This window comes from Podarcis cretensis (assembly GCF_951804945.1).
Source record: "Podarcis cretensis genome assembly, chromosome: 13".
In the NCBI taxonomy this organism is placed as follows: domain Eukaryota; kingdom Metazoa; phylum Chordata; class Lepidosauria; order Squamata; family Lacertidae; genus Podarcis; species Podarcis cretensis.
In genome coordinates, this window is record NC_137182.1 from 14,924,854 (window position 1) to 14,941,399 (window position 16,546).

General features: G+C 46.3%; 2 protein-coding genes across 2 annotated transcripts in view; both read right to left on the reverse strand.

Annotated features, from left to right (window-relative positions):
* Window positions 1-16,546, reverse strand: part of LOC307200663 (leucine-rich repeat-containing protein 37A2-like) — a 41,399-nt gene that overhangs the window by 18,815 nt on the left and 6,038 nt on the right. Inside the window, exons 3-11 of the mRNA XM_079949388.1 lie at window positions 16,244-16,315; window positions 13,860-13,931; window positions 12,704-12,784; window positions 11,027-11,098; window positions 8,527-8,601; window positions 8,203-8,321; window positions 4,934-6,462; window positions 2,640-2,747; window positions 641-693 (exon numbers count right to left, since the gene is read on the reverse strand). Of these exons, the coding sequence (XP_079805514.1) occupies window positions 641-693; window positions 2,640-2,747; window positions 4,934-6,462; window positions 8,203-8,321; window positions 8,527-8,601; window positions 11,027-11,098; window positions 12,704-12,784; window positions 13,860-13,931; window positions 16,244-16,315 (2,181 nt within the window). The remainder of the gene's footprint in view (window positions 1-640; window positions 694-2,639; window positions 2,748-4,933; window positions 6,463-8,202; window positions 8,322-8,526; window positions 8,602-11,026; window positions 11,099-12,703; window positions 12,785-13,859; window positions 13,932-16,243; window positions 16,316-16,546) is intronic.
* Window positions 10,831-16,546, reverse strand: part of LOC307201008 (B-cell antigen receptor complex-associated protein beta chain-like) — a 58,619-nt gene continuing 52,903 nt past the window's right edge. Inside the window, exon 6 of the mRNA XM_079950132.1 lies at window positions 10,831-10,867. The gene's annotated coding sequence lies outside the window, so the exon portion shown is untranslated. The remainder of the gene's footprint in view (window positions 10,868-16,546) is intronic.

Genomic DNA, 16,546 nt, shown 5'->3' on the forward strand with positions numbered 1-16,546 from the left:
TACATAGAAATCAGTTTTAAAAATCAAGTACTTGCAGTTTTAGTATTTATTAATTATCTAGCATTACCTAACCCTTTTAGAAAGTAAAATTAAAATTCTTTGGTTTTCCAAAAGCAGTTTGCCTTCTTCCTCATCAAACATACTTAACAAGCTAAATGTTGTCCAGATCACAAAAATAATAGCAGATTTGGATTCCTTACACCCCAAAACATATTTTTAAGACCCCCTCACTGAAGAAATTTGCACAAATTAAGCTTCATCCCCTAAAATGAAATGTTCTACTGCTAAGGGATAAACTTGACTTGCTCTTAAATATGTAGCAGGCAGCTACAGTATAGGACAGGCATCCCCAACGTGCAGCCCTCCAGATGTTTTTTCCTACAACTCCCATGATCCCTAGCTAACAGGACCAGTGGTCAGGGATGATGGGAATTGTAGTCCAAAACATCTGGAGGGACGAAGGTTGGGGGTGCCTGGTATAGGACTTGATTTTCCTTAACTAATTGTTGGGGGACAACTAATTGTTGTTCTCACAGAGGAAGGGATAGAATCCCCAGCACCCAAATCATGAGCTTGAGACTGAGTCCTGCATGCAGAAATCTAAATTGCAGAGAACTAAGGATTCCTGGGGAAGAATTACCTTTTTTCAGAGCTGCCGTCCTTTGATTTAGCTGCCGAACGCTGAGAGCAGATCTGTTTAACAAGAAGAGGAAGAAGCGATTGTGACTGACTCAAGATTCTAAGATTACTCACAGGTGGGTAGAAGGAATGGTCGGGGTGGCCAAGTAAGAGACTAGTTTGTTGTCATGCCTATAATTATAATTATTATTACTACAGTGGTGCCTCGCAAGACGAAATTAATTCGTTCTGCGAGTTTTTTCGTCTTGCGAAGCACTGATTCCCATAGGATTAACGGTTTTAAGAAAAAGGAAACAAACTTGCAAGACGTTTTCGTCTTGCGAAGCAAGCCCATAGGGAAATTCGTCTTGCGAAGCAACTCAAAAAACGAAAAACTCTTTCGTCTTGCGAGTTTTTTGTCTTACGAGGCATTCGTCTTGCGGGGCACCACTGTATTATTATTACTTATTCCATTTATATGCCACCCTTTATCCAAAAATCCCTGGGCAGCGTACAATATTAAGAACATAATTTATGCAGCCTAATAATAAGAACATACTGTATTTTTTGCTCTGTAAGACTCACTTTTTCCCTTCTAAAAAGTAAGGGGAAATGTGTGTGCGTCTTATGGAGCGAATGCAGGCTGCGCAGCTATCCCAGAAGCCAGAACAGCAAGAGGGATTGCTGCTTTCACAGCATAGCGATCCCTCTTGCTGTTCTGCCTTCTGAGATTCAGAATATTTTTTTTCTTGTTTTCCTCCTCCAAAAACTAGGTGCATCTTGCGGTCTGGTGCGTCTTATAGAGCGAAAAATACGGTAATACGGAGCATAATTATAAAATAATCATAATAACACTCCCCCCCCCATTTAACAGGCAATAGAATATTTAATGATGAAGGCCAGGCTAAAGAAGAAGAATGGCTTTGCCTGGCGTTTAAGACATGTAATGATGGCACCATGCGAGACTCTCTGGCGAGAGCATTCCACATATGGGGAGCCATTGCAGAGAAAGCTCATATTGCCACCCTCCGAACCTCTCAGGGAGGGGGACATTGAGATGGGCCTCGGATAACAAGTGCAGGGTCCTTTCTATTTAAAAGGATGGAGCTAGAGCTCAAAGCTGCTTGGATACCTCAACCCTACTTACTCCCTGTTGTGAAGACATTTGCTGCAGTCATTCATTCTGTTCCTGGTTTTTGGCTTGACATTATAGAAGCAGAAGACCTATTTCAGAAGAAATGCTTGTTTTTGTGTGTGTGTGTGTGTGTGTGTGTGTGTGTGGTAGGGGTGGAGGGGAAAATTGATTCAGTGCACATTTAAATACAGTGGAAATTCACACTTTCTGAAACGGTTCATGAGCCAAAACAAAGCTATGCTTCAAAATTCACAGTTATCTAAATTTTGCAAAGCAATTCTCCAACTCAACTGTGTTTAGGGGGAAAAAATGCATATATTGGGGGGATGTGGGCATAAAAATAAATGTGTTAGTGAAAACAACAAAAATGCATTGCATTAACACCAAAAATGTGCGCGTCAGCTGAAATTGGGTATACAAATATGTTTAATAAGAAAATTGCACTAAAATACTGATGAATTTTCATGCAGATTTCTTTTTTTTAAAATGTCACTAATTGCTGTAAAAAGTGGGAAAGTGCATTTAAGACTGGAAAAAAATGAGAAAATAAGAGAACTAAAATTGACAGATTCTTCATCCTTATGTGTAACTCTGGCTTAAATTAAGGTGAAGAACAAGGTCCTTCGACCAGTGGCGTAGCGTGGGGGTGCAGGGGGGGCCGGCCGCACCGGGCGCAACATCTGGGGGTTAGAGTTAGGGGGCGCAAATCCACGGGTTAGGGGGCGCAAATTACTTGCCTTGCCCCGGGTGCTGACCACCCACGCTACGCCACTGCCTTCGACAACAGCAGAATATAGTGTGTTTGGGGGGTATAAGCAATGGAATGTATGGCAAGTTAAGAGATAAAAATAAGGATTTTTAAAACAACAACAGATATTTAGCTTACCTCAATCAGACAAATTACTGCAATGATAATCATTATCACAGCCGTCACTGAAATAGCCAGCAACAGCTTGTTGCCGTACCCATATTCTGGAATCCCCTGCCTTGCTATCTGCAAGATTGGACAGAAGAAAGTAAAATAAGGCAGTTGGCTTTCTCTGTGTTTCTCTCCTTTCATCAGCCACAAAGACTGTTTGAGGGTGGCTTGCACTCATACAAACACATAAAGCTGCCTTATACAGTGGTACCTCGGGTTAAGCATGTAATTTGTTTCGGAGGTCCGTTCTTAATCTGAAACTGTTCTTAACCTGAAGCACCACTTTAGCTAATGGGGCCTCCTGCTGCTGCGCGATTTCTGTTCTCATCCTGAGGTAAAGTTATTAACCCAAGGTACTATTTCTGGGTTAGCGGAGTCTGTAACCTGAAGCGTCTGTAACCTGAAGTGTCTGTAACCCAAGGTACCACTGTACTAGAATCAGATTTTGATCCATGAAGCCCAGCCTATTGAATCTGGCAACCAATGTCTTTCCTTATTGCCCAGGATATATTTAACTATTGATGCCAGGGACGAAGGCCTGGATTCAATTAAACTTGCGCACCAGCAGAAGTTGGCGCAAGGTTTTTTGCTAGTGCGATGAGGCTTCCCACTTCTTCCCTCTGCATACTCCCTGCATCTCCCCCAAATCTTCTCTGGAGGGTACGGAGAACGTGTCCCCCCAAACAGTGCAGGAGATTAGGGGAATGATTCCACCTGACAAGCACAAATACTGGCACCAATGGAAGAAAGAGGAGCGCAATGCAGAATTCCCCCCTATATCTGGGTTCTTCTTTATGCTAACTGTTATGTACTGAAGTTCTCATTCTGGGCCAGCAGGGGGAATACTGTAGATAGTTATGCAAATAAGGGATCGAAAGTGACATTCAGTGATTGGATAGTTTTAGAAAATTGTTACAGTTACGTTGTACTGGAGCTCTATATAAGCAGGCTGACTGAACCCTTCAATTCAGTTCTGTTCTGGCCTGTGAATAAACAAGAGCTGTTTGAAGAATCGCTGTGTCGTCTGATATGTTCACCCACAACTTAACACTAACCATGTGGTTCACCACAAAGCTATGGGCCTTCTCAGAGGCAGACAAAGGACCTCTGCATCGCCTGCCTACATCAATAATTTTTTGCCTCTCCTTTCTCCCTTATGAAGTGTGTTTAAAACATAAGAACAAATCTTCCTAGAAACCTACGCCAAATCAATCCCTGGAGTAAACAGACTGTAGGAGCACACCCAGCTAAGCTGGGCGTTGGCCAACCTTCTGAGAGACCACTGGTAGACTTGCCTACACTTGCCCCTTACCTCAGTCTTTGTGGGATGTAACATAAGCAATCAAGTACAACACTTCCTGTTTGCCCAGAGTGGACACGCAGGGGGGTGTTACTCCAGCCAAGAGGACTTCCTGTCACACCTGGTCTGGAGCATCCTCCCCCTGCGTGTGACCAGGTAGGTGGGTGTGACTTGGGAGACCCCATAAAAGGAGCTGGTCACACAGCCATCTCTCTTTTGATGCACTCTTCCACTTTGGCCACTGCTCCTGATGCTGTCTGCTGGCTCTCTGCCAGCAGCACATGGGCCCATCCTTACAAGGATGTAAGCCACACTGTGTCTGTCCCTACAAGCTAAAGCCTGCCTTCAGGGATCATACTGTGAACTGAATGTGAGTAAACTTTTCATTACTTATAAGGAAGACTCTGGGCATGCCAGATTGGATTGCTTAACTAAAGAGATTCAAACGAATCTGCAGTTAGCTTCTTGCTGTGTAAAACGGGGAATGAGCTCTGCTATACAGTGGTACCTCGGGTTACATATGCTTCATGTTACATACGCTTCAGGTTACAGACTCCACTAACCCAGAAACAGTGCTTCAGGTTAAGAACTTTGCTTCAGGATGAGAACAGAAATTGTGCTCCGGCGACGCGGCAGCAGCAGGAGGCCCCATTAGCTAAAGTGGTGCTTCAGGTTAAGAACAGTTTCAGGTTAAGTACGGACCTCCGGAACGAATTAAGTACTTAACCCGAGGTACCACTGTATATATATGACTCACTAGCGTGAGTTAGGAAGGATAGTATTTAATCAATATGTCCTCTCCTACTATCCACAACATTCCCACACTCTTCTGCAACTTTGGACTGTAGTCTTCAGATCACAACTTCCATCAGTCCCAACCAGCATAGCCAATGGTCAGGGATGATGGAATTTGTAACTCAATGACATCTGTAAAGCATCAGGTTGGCGGAAGCTGCCTTACCTCGTCAGAAGGTTTCCCCATTTTCCTTGGGCTCAACGTGGTCTTGTTGGCTGCATTCTTGGCAGACCAAAGGTACGACTTCCACAGGGAGGTGGTCTCCTTGATGTTTTCTCTTTCGCTGAAGAGCTTCATGAGGAGACCTGTCCTGGAGATGAGCTTAGCACAAGCCAGCTGGATGGCGGGTTCTGTGCAGTCCATCTTCAAGATGCGGATGACGTGGGAGATGAGGTTCCTCACCGGCACGTTGGGGATGAGAGGCTCCAAACGCTTGTTCAGCTCCGCTTCAAAGAGGTCGCCCTGAAGCAAATAGTCGTCTGGAGCTGGCAAGAGCTGAAGGCGCGGGGAATATGTGGTCCTCTGCTCGTGGTGCTCCCAGTGCGTCTCTTGCGACAAGGTGATGTCAGGGGAGATCTCGTTCAAGGTTTCCGAGTCGTCGGGCGGGGGCTTGGATTTATCTTCTTTCATCAGTTGGCTGAGCAGCTCCTCCTTCTTCAATATCTCAGACTCCAGGCGCTCCCGCAAAATTTCCTCCGTCTTGTCTGTGCTCTCTTCACGTGGAGATGCGACGGCAGGTTGGGCCTCGGCGGCCGGCTGAGCCTCGGCGGCCGGCTGAGCCTCGGCGGCCGGCTGAGCCTCGGCGGCCGGCTGAGCCTCGGCGGCTGGCTGAGCCTCGATGGGTGAAACCGGGTTAGGTACTACTTGCACCTCCTCCTTCACAGAAGGGGTTTGCTCTCCCTGTTCTGTGCTGCTGGTTTTGTTGGGGTGCTTCAAGATAATCACTACCTTGCCTGTCATGTCTTCGGGATTCTCGTCCACCATGATGGAGGCAGTCAAGGGAGGGGACTGGGTCGGGTACTGTCCGGCAGAGCGTTTCCAAGAGGAACCAAGCACTGCTCGGCGGAGTCGAGCCATACTTAGAGGCTCTAGACCCCCGGCTAGGTTCCTCCAGTTCCGAGGCCTAGCAGGGGAATCTGTGCTGCTTCGCTGCCCCGCATGCTGCTTAGCGGACTCTGCAAATTCTCGCCTCTCTCTGCCAGCCCTGAGAAACGACTCCACCCATCTTGGGGTGCTGCCACGCCAAGTTTCTCTTTTCACCCTTCTTAGGTGTCTTCCCTTCCCTTGGGCAGCCCCTGTAGCAGGCAGTGCTTTCGGAGGCTCCTGAGCCGGCTGTGGCCCGCCTTGACTCTCCCTTTCGTCTTCTGCGATTTTTTCTTTGAGCGCCACCTGCAGCAAGTTGGCCAGCAGGTACAACTTCTTCAGCTCGCTTTGGTCGGTCCACTTCACATCCAGGAGGTCCTCGCTTTTCAGCTTTTTGAAGCCCTTGACGGATTCGAAAAGGCTGGTGGGGAGTCGGTGGAAATGGAGGTCCAAGTGAGACTTGCCCTCGGTGGCCGAGAGGGTCAGAGTCAGGTTGGCGCGGAAAGACCTCTCCGGCATAATGTTCAGGGTGCTGCCGCTGTCGTTCAGCTTCCTGGTTTCCAACACCTTTATGACATCTTCTTGCATCTTGTTCATCGCCTCCTCTTTCTCTGTTCGGAGAAAGAAGAACAAGGAAAGAACAACAGAGGTGTCTATGGGCAGTGAGCTTCGGGAAGGGAACTTGGAAATGGGACAAATACATCGAAATCACACAGCTTCCCATCAAGGAATCCTGAGAACTTCGAATTGTTCAGGGTTCCTGGGAATCATAGTTCTGTAAAAGGGTGAGCTACAGTTCCCAGGATTCTTGGGGGGGGGGGGAGCCATATGTTATAAATGTATGGTGTGAATGTGACCATTCTGTCCACTTTGGGCTGAATATGGCCCCTGTTGCAACCCTATACCCTTCTACCTGGGAGTAAGCCCCACTGAATTCAATGGGGCAAATGTGTGTGTGTTTTTCCCCTCAGCCCTGTTGTTTTGGGGCAATGCTACTGCAAATCTAGCACCACTTGCATACCTGTGTTTTACCTGACCACCCTTTGTGTTAGTTTCTTACAGGTTCTGTATTACTCTGAACCTGTAAGCTTTTAAATAAACCGTTTATTTCAGTTACCGTATTTTTGCCCCATAGGACGCACCGCCCCATAGGACGCACCTAGGTTTTTTTTTGGGGGGGGGGAATAAAGAAAAAAAAAATTAATTCCCCCCCAGGCGCGGGGCTGGCGCGGGGGAAGCCCGAGCTTCTCCCGACCCCAGCCCCGAGAACAGCCTGCTATTCGCAAGCCTAGGGAGCCCGGCGGGAAGTCGCGCCGGTCTCCACAGGCTTGCGGAGAGCTGTGCGAAGCCCGGGCGCGCTTTTCAGCGTGCCCCAGGCTTCAGAAGGCAGGCAGCTCTGCGTAACCCTCGGGAGACCGGCACGACTTCGCGCCAGGCTCCCTAGCGTTGCGCAGAGCTGCGCGAAGCCCGGGATTGCAGGCAGCTCTGCGCAGCCCTCAGGAGCCTGGCGCAAAGTCGCGCTGGTCTCCCGAGGGTTGCGCAGAGCTTCCTGAAGCCTGGAGAGCAAGAGGGGTCGGTGCGCACCGACCCCTCTCGCTCTCCAGGCTTCAGCAAAAGCCTGCATTCACCCCATAGGACGCACACACATTTCCCCTTCATTTTGGGAGGGGGAAAAGTGTGTCCTATAGGGCGAAAAATACAGTAAGTTTCCTTTTAGAAGGTCAACCACGGCCAATTAGAAATGTGGAGGAAGAGCCTAAATGCAGGATTCTGGGGGCAAAAAGACTGCACTTTGTGGATTTGTTTAGATTTTGGTCCCATTTTGAACACTGGCGTTTCTGGCGTCATTTGTTAATGTGTTCCATTTCCCAACATTTCCCCCCCTTAGGCTGGGTTGCACACGATACCATTAAAGCACGTTCTTCCCCTCAAGAAATTCTGGGTAGTGTGGTTTGCCCCTCACAGAGTTACAGTTCCCAGAAACCCTTAACAAACCACAAGGCCCAGAATTCTTTGAGGGAACGATTGTGCTTCACATTTGCTTTAAAGATATAGTGGTACCTCGGTTTTCGAACGTCTCGGAAGTCAAACGTTTCGGCTTCCAAACGCCAAAAACCTGCTTCGGTTTCTGAACGCTTTTTGGAAGCTGAATGTGCCACGTGGCTTCCGTATTGAGTTTTCCGGATGTAAATGCTTCCGGAAATGCATGCTTTGGTTTCTGAATGTTTTGGAAGTTGAACGGTCTTCTGGAATGGATTACATTCGAAAATGGAGGTATAGTTTCTACCCAGCCTTTGTGTGAAACTAGACAGACAGAAACAAACGTTTTAATTTTAAAAAAACAAACCTACCACACAAAGTGACGTTAGCGGTACATGTGTTGGCACAATCCAACTTGACCGACTCACACAAAAGCTCAATGTCGTCCTGAATATGGCAGAGGCAACAGGCCATCTTTCTGGGCAATATGCTGCAGATGGAAAAACGACAAACATCTTTAGCCTCTTCTCGTTGCAATTTACCAGCAATCTGAGCACAAACAGCCCAGATACATGAGTGACAACAGGAGGAACACAAAGGGAAAAGGTAAGTAAGATAAGATTAGCTGCCATTTTCAGTTTTTCCTTCTCTCTCTTGGACTCCAACAAAAGAAAAGTTCCACACACAATACTTACAGAGTTTTCAGTTGCAGGCAAGTTCTGAGAAGGGCCTCCAATATCTCTGGGGTCACATCAGTGGCTCCAAGGTCCCTGGAAAAAGGATGCGAGAGTCTTTGCTGTGCTAAATGCCAAGGCATACCAAGAGATATAAAAGATGGAACGCTTTGCATAGTGGGTTTAATGAAACTCACTGGGTGACCTCAGTCTGGTCAATTATGTCTTAGACTAGACTGGCCTACCCTACAGGGTTGCTGAGAGGATGAAATGGCATTAACCCTGTGCCTGCTACCCCTGAGTTCCTCAGAGAAAGCATGGGATGCAATTGTGAGAAGTAACAATGCAAAGCGTCAGTAGGCCATCGTTTCCACCGGGGCAGCTTCTACGGGGGAAAAGGTTTGCTGCTTCTGAATTATACACAGCTCCACATCATGCAGAATGGGAAGAGAGAGAGCATGAGGCTCAGTCCTTGCCACCAAAGCACAAGCAGAGTTCATTTCTTTTGCCACTGACTAAGAACAGTCTGCCCCTATGCATCTGGGTGTGGAGATGAAAGCTTTCTGATAAAGTTGGTGGCTTTGAAGCAAGCTTGAGCCCTCAACTCAGCCTGGCCTAGGAGTCATGCTTTCGACTGGAAATCTGCATTCCTGGCATCAATTAGGGATGTAAAAATCTATCAGTTTGTGTCTTTCTCTCTGTTTCTCATTTTTTAAATCTTCAGTTTGCCACATTTCTGCATATTTTGCATTAAAAACAACGGTCCTTACTCACCAAAACTTGTTACCGTTTTAGTGTGTGTTTCTCCTTACGGACTTATTTTTGAAAGCATTTTTTCCTAACGCAATGCATTCTTTTATGTTTTTTTCATTCTTTTATGTTGTTTTCACTAATATAATCATTTTTATGCAAACTTTCCTTTAACATGCAGACATTATTTTTTTTAGTCAGAGAACTGCATAGCTGTGTTTTGGTGCATTAAAAGGGGAACCAAACCAAATTTCTTTCCATTCCCTATATTACATTGGGGTGATCCAGGTTCCTCAGTGATTCACAAAAGCAACCTAAACATATGATCAAACGCAGTTGACTTCTTATTTCTTCTTCTTCCTCCTCCTCCTCTTCTTCTTCTTCTCCTCCTTCTCCCTGCCCATCTGACTGGGTTGCCCCAGCCATTCTGGACTTCCAACAGAATATACAAAAACCCAACAGAACATCACACATGAAAAGCTTCCTTCAGACGTCTACGGAAAGTCATATAATTATTTATCTCTTTGACATCTAACAGGAGAGCGTTCCACAGGGCAGGTATCACTACCAAGAAGGCCCTTATCATTCACTTATGTGTTCCAGGAACAAAAAACCACTAATTTTCAGTCAAAATTAAACGCTGCAATCTGTGCATGCTCAGAGACTACCACTTTCCTTTTTATATCTTACTTCACACATTTTGTGGCTGAGGGCTGGCAGGAAAACTGGGCTACAGGGGAAAGCCTTTAACTATGAGAGTTACTCAGAGGCACTATCAAGCGGTTAATTTAGATGTATTTTTAAATTTCATTTCTCTTTATTTGTTACACTGCCATCCAGCCTTTCCTCAAAGTTATTCAAGGAAGCGTACATGCCTCCCTCTCCAAACTCTGACCAATTTAGTATTCCCAACAGTCTTGCGAGGCAGAGGATTTGAGAAAATACAGTGGTGCCTCGCAAGACGAAATTAATCCGTTCTGCGAGTCTCTTCGTCCTGCGGTTTTTTCGTCTTGCGAAGCACGGCTATTAGCGGCTTAGCGGCTATTAGCGGCTTAGCGGCTATTAACGGCTTAGCGGCTTTAAGAAAAAGGAAACAAACTCGCGAGAACTCGCAAGACATTTCTTTCGTCTAGCGAGTTTTTCGTCTTGCGAGGCATTTGTCTTGCGGGGCACCACTGTATAGCAACCAACCAACCAATAGTCATTAAGTGTGCTTCATGGCTGAGTCCAGACTTGAACTTTGGGCTACCTTGCCCTAGTCCAGTCTAACCACTATACCACATTGGCTCTTCAGATGTTATAAAGGTAAAGGGACCCCTGACCATTAGGTCCAGTCATGGCCAACTCTGGGGTTGTGGTGCTCATCTTGCTTTATTGGCCGAGGGAGCCGGCGTACAGCTCCCTGGCCATGTGGCCAGCATGACTAAGCTGCTTCTGGCCAACCAGAGCAGCGCACGGAAACACCGTTTACCTTCTCACCAGAGTGGTATCTATTTATCTACTTGTACTTTGAAGTGATTCCGAACTGCTAGGTTGGCAGAAGCAGGGACCGAGCAATGGGAGCTCACCCTGTCGCGGGGATTTGAACCGCCGACCTTCTGATTGGCAAGTCCTAGGCTCTGTGGTTTAACCCACAGCACCACCCGCTGTGACAAAAATAACAGGAGGAAGATGGATGAAGCTCCTCGCGACCCAAGCAAACCCAAATAGTAGCATCTGTAGTAGAAAAATCCCAAGCGAAGACGCAAGCAAATGTATTTCAGGTACTTACAGGAACTTCAGCGAGGGCAGTTTGTAAAAACGGGCATCTTCAATGACCGTTAGCGGATTATGGTTGAGAACCCTGCAGAAAAACCAGGGAAAGGGAACTGGTTGTTGTAACCAGCTTAAAAAGCAAACAAAACCAGCCGCTTAAAAATACCTGGCCAGACCAAGTCAGTTTGCTGCCTCAAACAGATGAACTGCACAGAGCAATAATCAGTCATTAGAGATACTGTGAAATTCTAAAGTTTTAAAGAGAGGTTATGGGGCTCGACTCTGTGTGGAAATATGGAAGCCATTCATCATCATCCATTATTGTTGTTATTGTTGTTTTATTATTTATACCCCACCCATCTGCCTGGGTTTCCCCAGTCACTCTGCATGGCTTACAAGCACATATAAAAACATAGCAAAAAGTCAAACATTAAAAACTTCAGACCTTCCAAGTGTCCCTAGATTTACAGAAGCCATCCCAGTTTCTGATTTGATCCTGGAATGGCATGGTTTTGTTTAGGATGTCTCTATTTTCATTGGAGATGTGTTGGAAGGTATGGTAAGTCATCCCTATTTTCATCAGAGAAATATTGGAGGGTATGGAGTTATGCGACCCTCGAGCTGAGGAGATAAGCAACTATACAACCTTTAGAAGACAATGTTTTATTCTGTTTTTATATATCCTGGAAGCCACCCAGCATAGGCATCATCTGGGAGTCCAACAATACCTGGAGGTTCACTACCCCTGAATTAACATACCCTCCAACATTTCTCTGATGAAAGTATGGGTGTCCTATTCCATAATTATAGGCTTCTGTAAATCTGGGACTGTCCATGGAAAATAGGGACACTTGGAGGGCCAGCCCTACACCAACCCTGGTATCGGTGATTTATACTTTTAGGAGGAGAAAAACACGGGTAAAGGCAATTTCAAAGCTCTTGCTTCTGATATAAACACTTTTTATTTGTTGACCCTGAATATATGTCCTGAAGGGCTCTGGTTACCCCATGACAAGAAAGCAGTTCTCTGCACGTGCTCAGAGGCCCTTTCTTCCTTACAACTGCATGCTACGTCTTCCAGGGCCGAGGGCTGCAGTTCAAAACTATTGTTGAGGGCTGAGAAAGGTCAAAGGCTAGCAGAGTACTTTCAGCATTACCCTAAAGGCATTAATTGCTGACACACCATTTTGGGTTGTGTGCGAGGGTGGATCTACACACACAGGAAAAACATGCTTTAAATAAGCCAGAAATTAAATTGTTATAACAAAAGGGGGGGGGGACGGTATAGAAAATTGCGTAGAATTTCTTTTATCTTCTGGCGCCATCTGGTGTTGCATGTTGATAACTCATTCAAAACAGTGTTTCCTCACTAATGTAGCTCAGGCTCTAGAGCAGGGGTCAGCAACCTTTTTCAGCCGTGGGCTGGTCCACCGTCCCTCAGACCATGTGGGGGGCCAGACTATATTTTGGAGGGGGGGGATGAACAAATTCCTATGCCCCACAAATAACCCAGAGATGCATTTTAAATAAAAGCACACATTCTACTCATGTAAAAACATGCTGATTCCCGGACCGTCTGCGGGCCGGATTGAGAAAGTGATTGGGCCGCATCCAGCCCACGGGCCTTAGGTTGCCTACCCCTGCCCCAGAGGCTGGCTACTCTCAAGTACTTGCAGGTTTTGATTTAACTTACATCTTGAGCAAAAACTGCATTCCGTGCCAGGCCTCAAATGCCCCTTGCGTGATCCGCCCAATAACGTTGCCGCTGAGATTTCTGCCAAGGGAAACAAAAGCAATCGTGGTGTATAGGACTTTGCATTTGTACAAATGCAAGCTCTTCCCCCCCCCCCCCGCCCATCACTGTCCAGTAAGGTAAAGGTAAAGGGACCCCTGACCATTAGGTCCAGTCATGGCCGACTCTGGGGTTGCGGAGCTCATCTCGCTTTATTGGCCGAGGGAGCCGGCATACAGCTTCCAGGTCATGTGGTCAGCATGACTAAGCCGCTTCTGGCGAACCAGAGCAGCGCACGGAAACACCGTTTACCTTCCCGCCGGAGCGGTACCTATTTATCTACTTGCACTTTGACATGCTTTCGAACTGCTAGGTTGGCAGGAGCAGGGACCGAGCAACGGGAGCTCACCCCGTCGCGGGGATTCAAACCGCCGACCTTCTGATCGGCAAACCCTAGGCTCTGTGGTTTAACCCACAGCGCCACCCGCGTCCCACTATCCCTGTCCAGTAATGGATATCAATTCTCACTCTGAGTTGTTGTGACAGAACATGAGGGTAGTTCCTTATTCCCTCCCCTGTTCCATTGGCCTCCCCTGACCCCCCCTTTCCCGCAGTACTGACCCCTTCAATTTCCATTGCCAGTTTCTCTTCTGGATGAACTCTGGGACAGATCTCTAAGGGATATTTTTACTTAAGTCTGCCTGGAAGCTGTTCAGAGTCCTGTTAGCGTTTTCCAAGTTACCAGGACCGGACAGAGAATCCGTTCTAGGACTGAAGCCTGACTTAGCCCCGCTGCTTCAGAATTCCAGTCTGATTCACATAAATCACATTGTTTGGGGTACCTCTGAGCATGCGCAGAGGTCGCTTTCCTCCCTCAGCAACGAATCAATCCATCCCATCTGGGATCATGGGGCAAGGCTTCCAGAGATAATATACTCTCCCCACACCCAGCAGACTTGACCCCCAGCACCCGGTTGCTTTTAGAAATAGTTGGGGGTGGGAAATTATTTCCAGGGCAGGGGCTTGGCAGATTCAGGACTTGGGGGGCTGAAAGCCATTCCATTTCTGCTGCTCACCCGCTCCCAGAAAAGACCATTTTACGCCCCCAATAACTTACATAAATTGCAGAAACGGGACAGGTTCAAAGGCGTTTTTCTCAATGAAGTGGATTTTATTGCACGACAAGTCCCTGTTTAAGACAGCACACAGAGCTTATCAAACTAGAGACTATCCCATGGTTTCTGCTTTTGACTTTTTTTTTTTTTTGACCGGATGCTTTTGGCCTAGTTTAGTCAGCTTTAATAATCCTTTAGCACTATCCAGAGTGGAATCTGCACAGAATGTGGCATATAGCAAAACCATAGCTGTCAACTTACAGATTTGAAAATAAGGGACCAGGAGCCTCGAAAATAAGGGATCAGCAGCCAAAATAAGGGATTTTCCGGGCACAGGTATGTTCAACTTCTGAGCCCCTCTGAGTCAAAGGCAGAAAGCCTAGCCAGCAGCCAAATGAAGCCTCATCAATAAGGGACAACAGCAGGACATGGCGCTGGGATAAGGGACTGTCCCGCCAAATAAGGGACACTTGACAGCTATGAGCAAAACGTACTTATACAGTTGTTCCTCCATGGATCCATCCTTGTAGCTTGACTCATGTTTATGACATCACTGTAACAGTATTAGCCAGGACAGCTAAATGGAACCTTCATGCACAGAGGCAGTATACCTTGAAATATCAGATGTTAAGGACAAACCTTGGGAGAAGACTGTCACCTTCGGGCTCTGCTTATTAGCTTTCTGGAGATATGTCTGGCCACCTATGTGTCAAGATGCTTGCCTAGACAGATCTCTTACCAGTTGGGAGATAGATGTGGCAAAGCAATGTAGGCTATTTACTTTTCCACATGCCAACCTGATTTTGTCATTCGGATCCTCTGCTTTTTAATCTTTCTCCACAAATCTGAAAACTGGATGTATTTCTGATCTCTGATAGGACATTTCAGATTTTGAAATTTCTAGCACCGCAAATTAAATTTCACAAGAATTCAAAATTCAACAGATTCAACTGCTTTGATTGGCTCAAGGCATGGCTAAAAAACGGAACATACTAAATTCCATTGCAAGCCTGCTGTTTGGCTGCCATTTGTGAGTAAGCCTAGGTGAATCTCAGACTCATACCCTCCCCTCTGCTCCTTCAGCAAAGCCTTTAAGAATTTGGAATCTTTTGTTTCTGTTTTTGCTTAACTGCAGCTTGCCATTTTGCCTTGACCTAGATAAAGGTAAAGGGACCCCTGACCATTAGGTCCAGTCGTGACCGACTCTGGGTTGCGGCACTCATCTCGCTTTATTGGCCGAGGGAGCCGGCATACAGCTTCCGGGTCATGTGGCCAGCATGACTAAGCCACTTCTGGTGAACCAGGGCAGTGCACAGAAACACCGTTTACCTTCCCACCAGAGCGGTACCTATTTATCTACTTGCACTTTGACGTGCTTTCAAACTGCTAGGTTGGCAAGAGCAGGGACTGAGCAACGGGAGCTCACCCCATCGAGGGGATTTGAACCGCCGACCTTCTGATCGGCAAGTCCTAGGCTCTGTGGTTTAACCCACAGTGCCACCCACGTCCCTCTAGACCTATATAGATTGTGGTTAATGTTAGTTATGGCTTGTTTGAAATACATCAGTGGGTCTGTGTGTATGGATGTTAACCAGAAAGTTGGTGTTTTGGGCCCACCCACGGCTGGCTTTGGGCAGGATTTCTGCACTTGCAGGAGTTATATTAGAAATTAGGGTTGCCATACGTCAGGAATTTCCTGGACATAGCCTGAATATGTCATTTGGAAACAATGTGCAGGAGGAAAATCTGGATGTATGACAACCCATGTCAGAAGTCTAGATGTTGGCAAATTTGCTTAAAAATAGCTGAAAAACTTACTTGAGATTTTGCAACAACTTTGGGCAAAAAAAGAAAAGAAAAAACAGCTCAACAAATTTTGTGTCTGGATTTTCACTTTTTGAAATATGGCAACCCAACACTAGATGATTCTTGAGGTCAGTTCCAAATCTATGGTTTTCCTGTCCAGAGACACGTGGGAAAGATCTCTTTGTCATTTGTATATTCAATTTTTGAAATTCTTATTTCGGTGCTGAAATTTGACACCGGCAGAAAGTGTTCCTCAACTTTTGAAAGGTTTTGTGTGTTTGATTAGCTTTTTGGAAATTCACACGTTGGCGTAAAAAATACACAAATTCAAAAACTTCTACCATGCGGTATGACTTAGCTTCTGAATAAGAGGTATGGAATAAATCTTGTCTGGTATTCCTACTTTGATGAAAAACAGCAAAGTTAACAATCGCAGCCCTACCAAGTCAAAATGTTACCTGCCACCACTGATGAAGCTTTGAACGACATGGAGATGGGACATTATATTACTTCCATAAGAAAGGTGGCATGCTGAAACTATGAAGCCTATAAATTACTGCAGCCAGACACAGAAACTTACAGGTGAGTAAGGGAAAGCAAGCCATCCAGAGAGGTATTCTGAAGTCTGCTCAGGCTGTTGCTCTTGAGGACCCTGGAGAGGTGGAGACAAGGCCATGTTTTCTGCCTTAACAGAACAGGCATAACCAAAGCACACTCCTTCTGCACTTGCAGAACTCAGGCCCAGCTGCAGCCATGAGCAACTTGCCATGCACAGCAACTGGCTCCAGGTGGAGACTCGCATCCACCTCCTGCACGTCAAAAAAATGGCCCAAATCACTTTCATAATGGAGATGCAAATCCGCTTTCCTGGAAGTTGCTTACA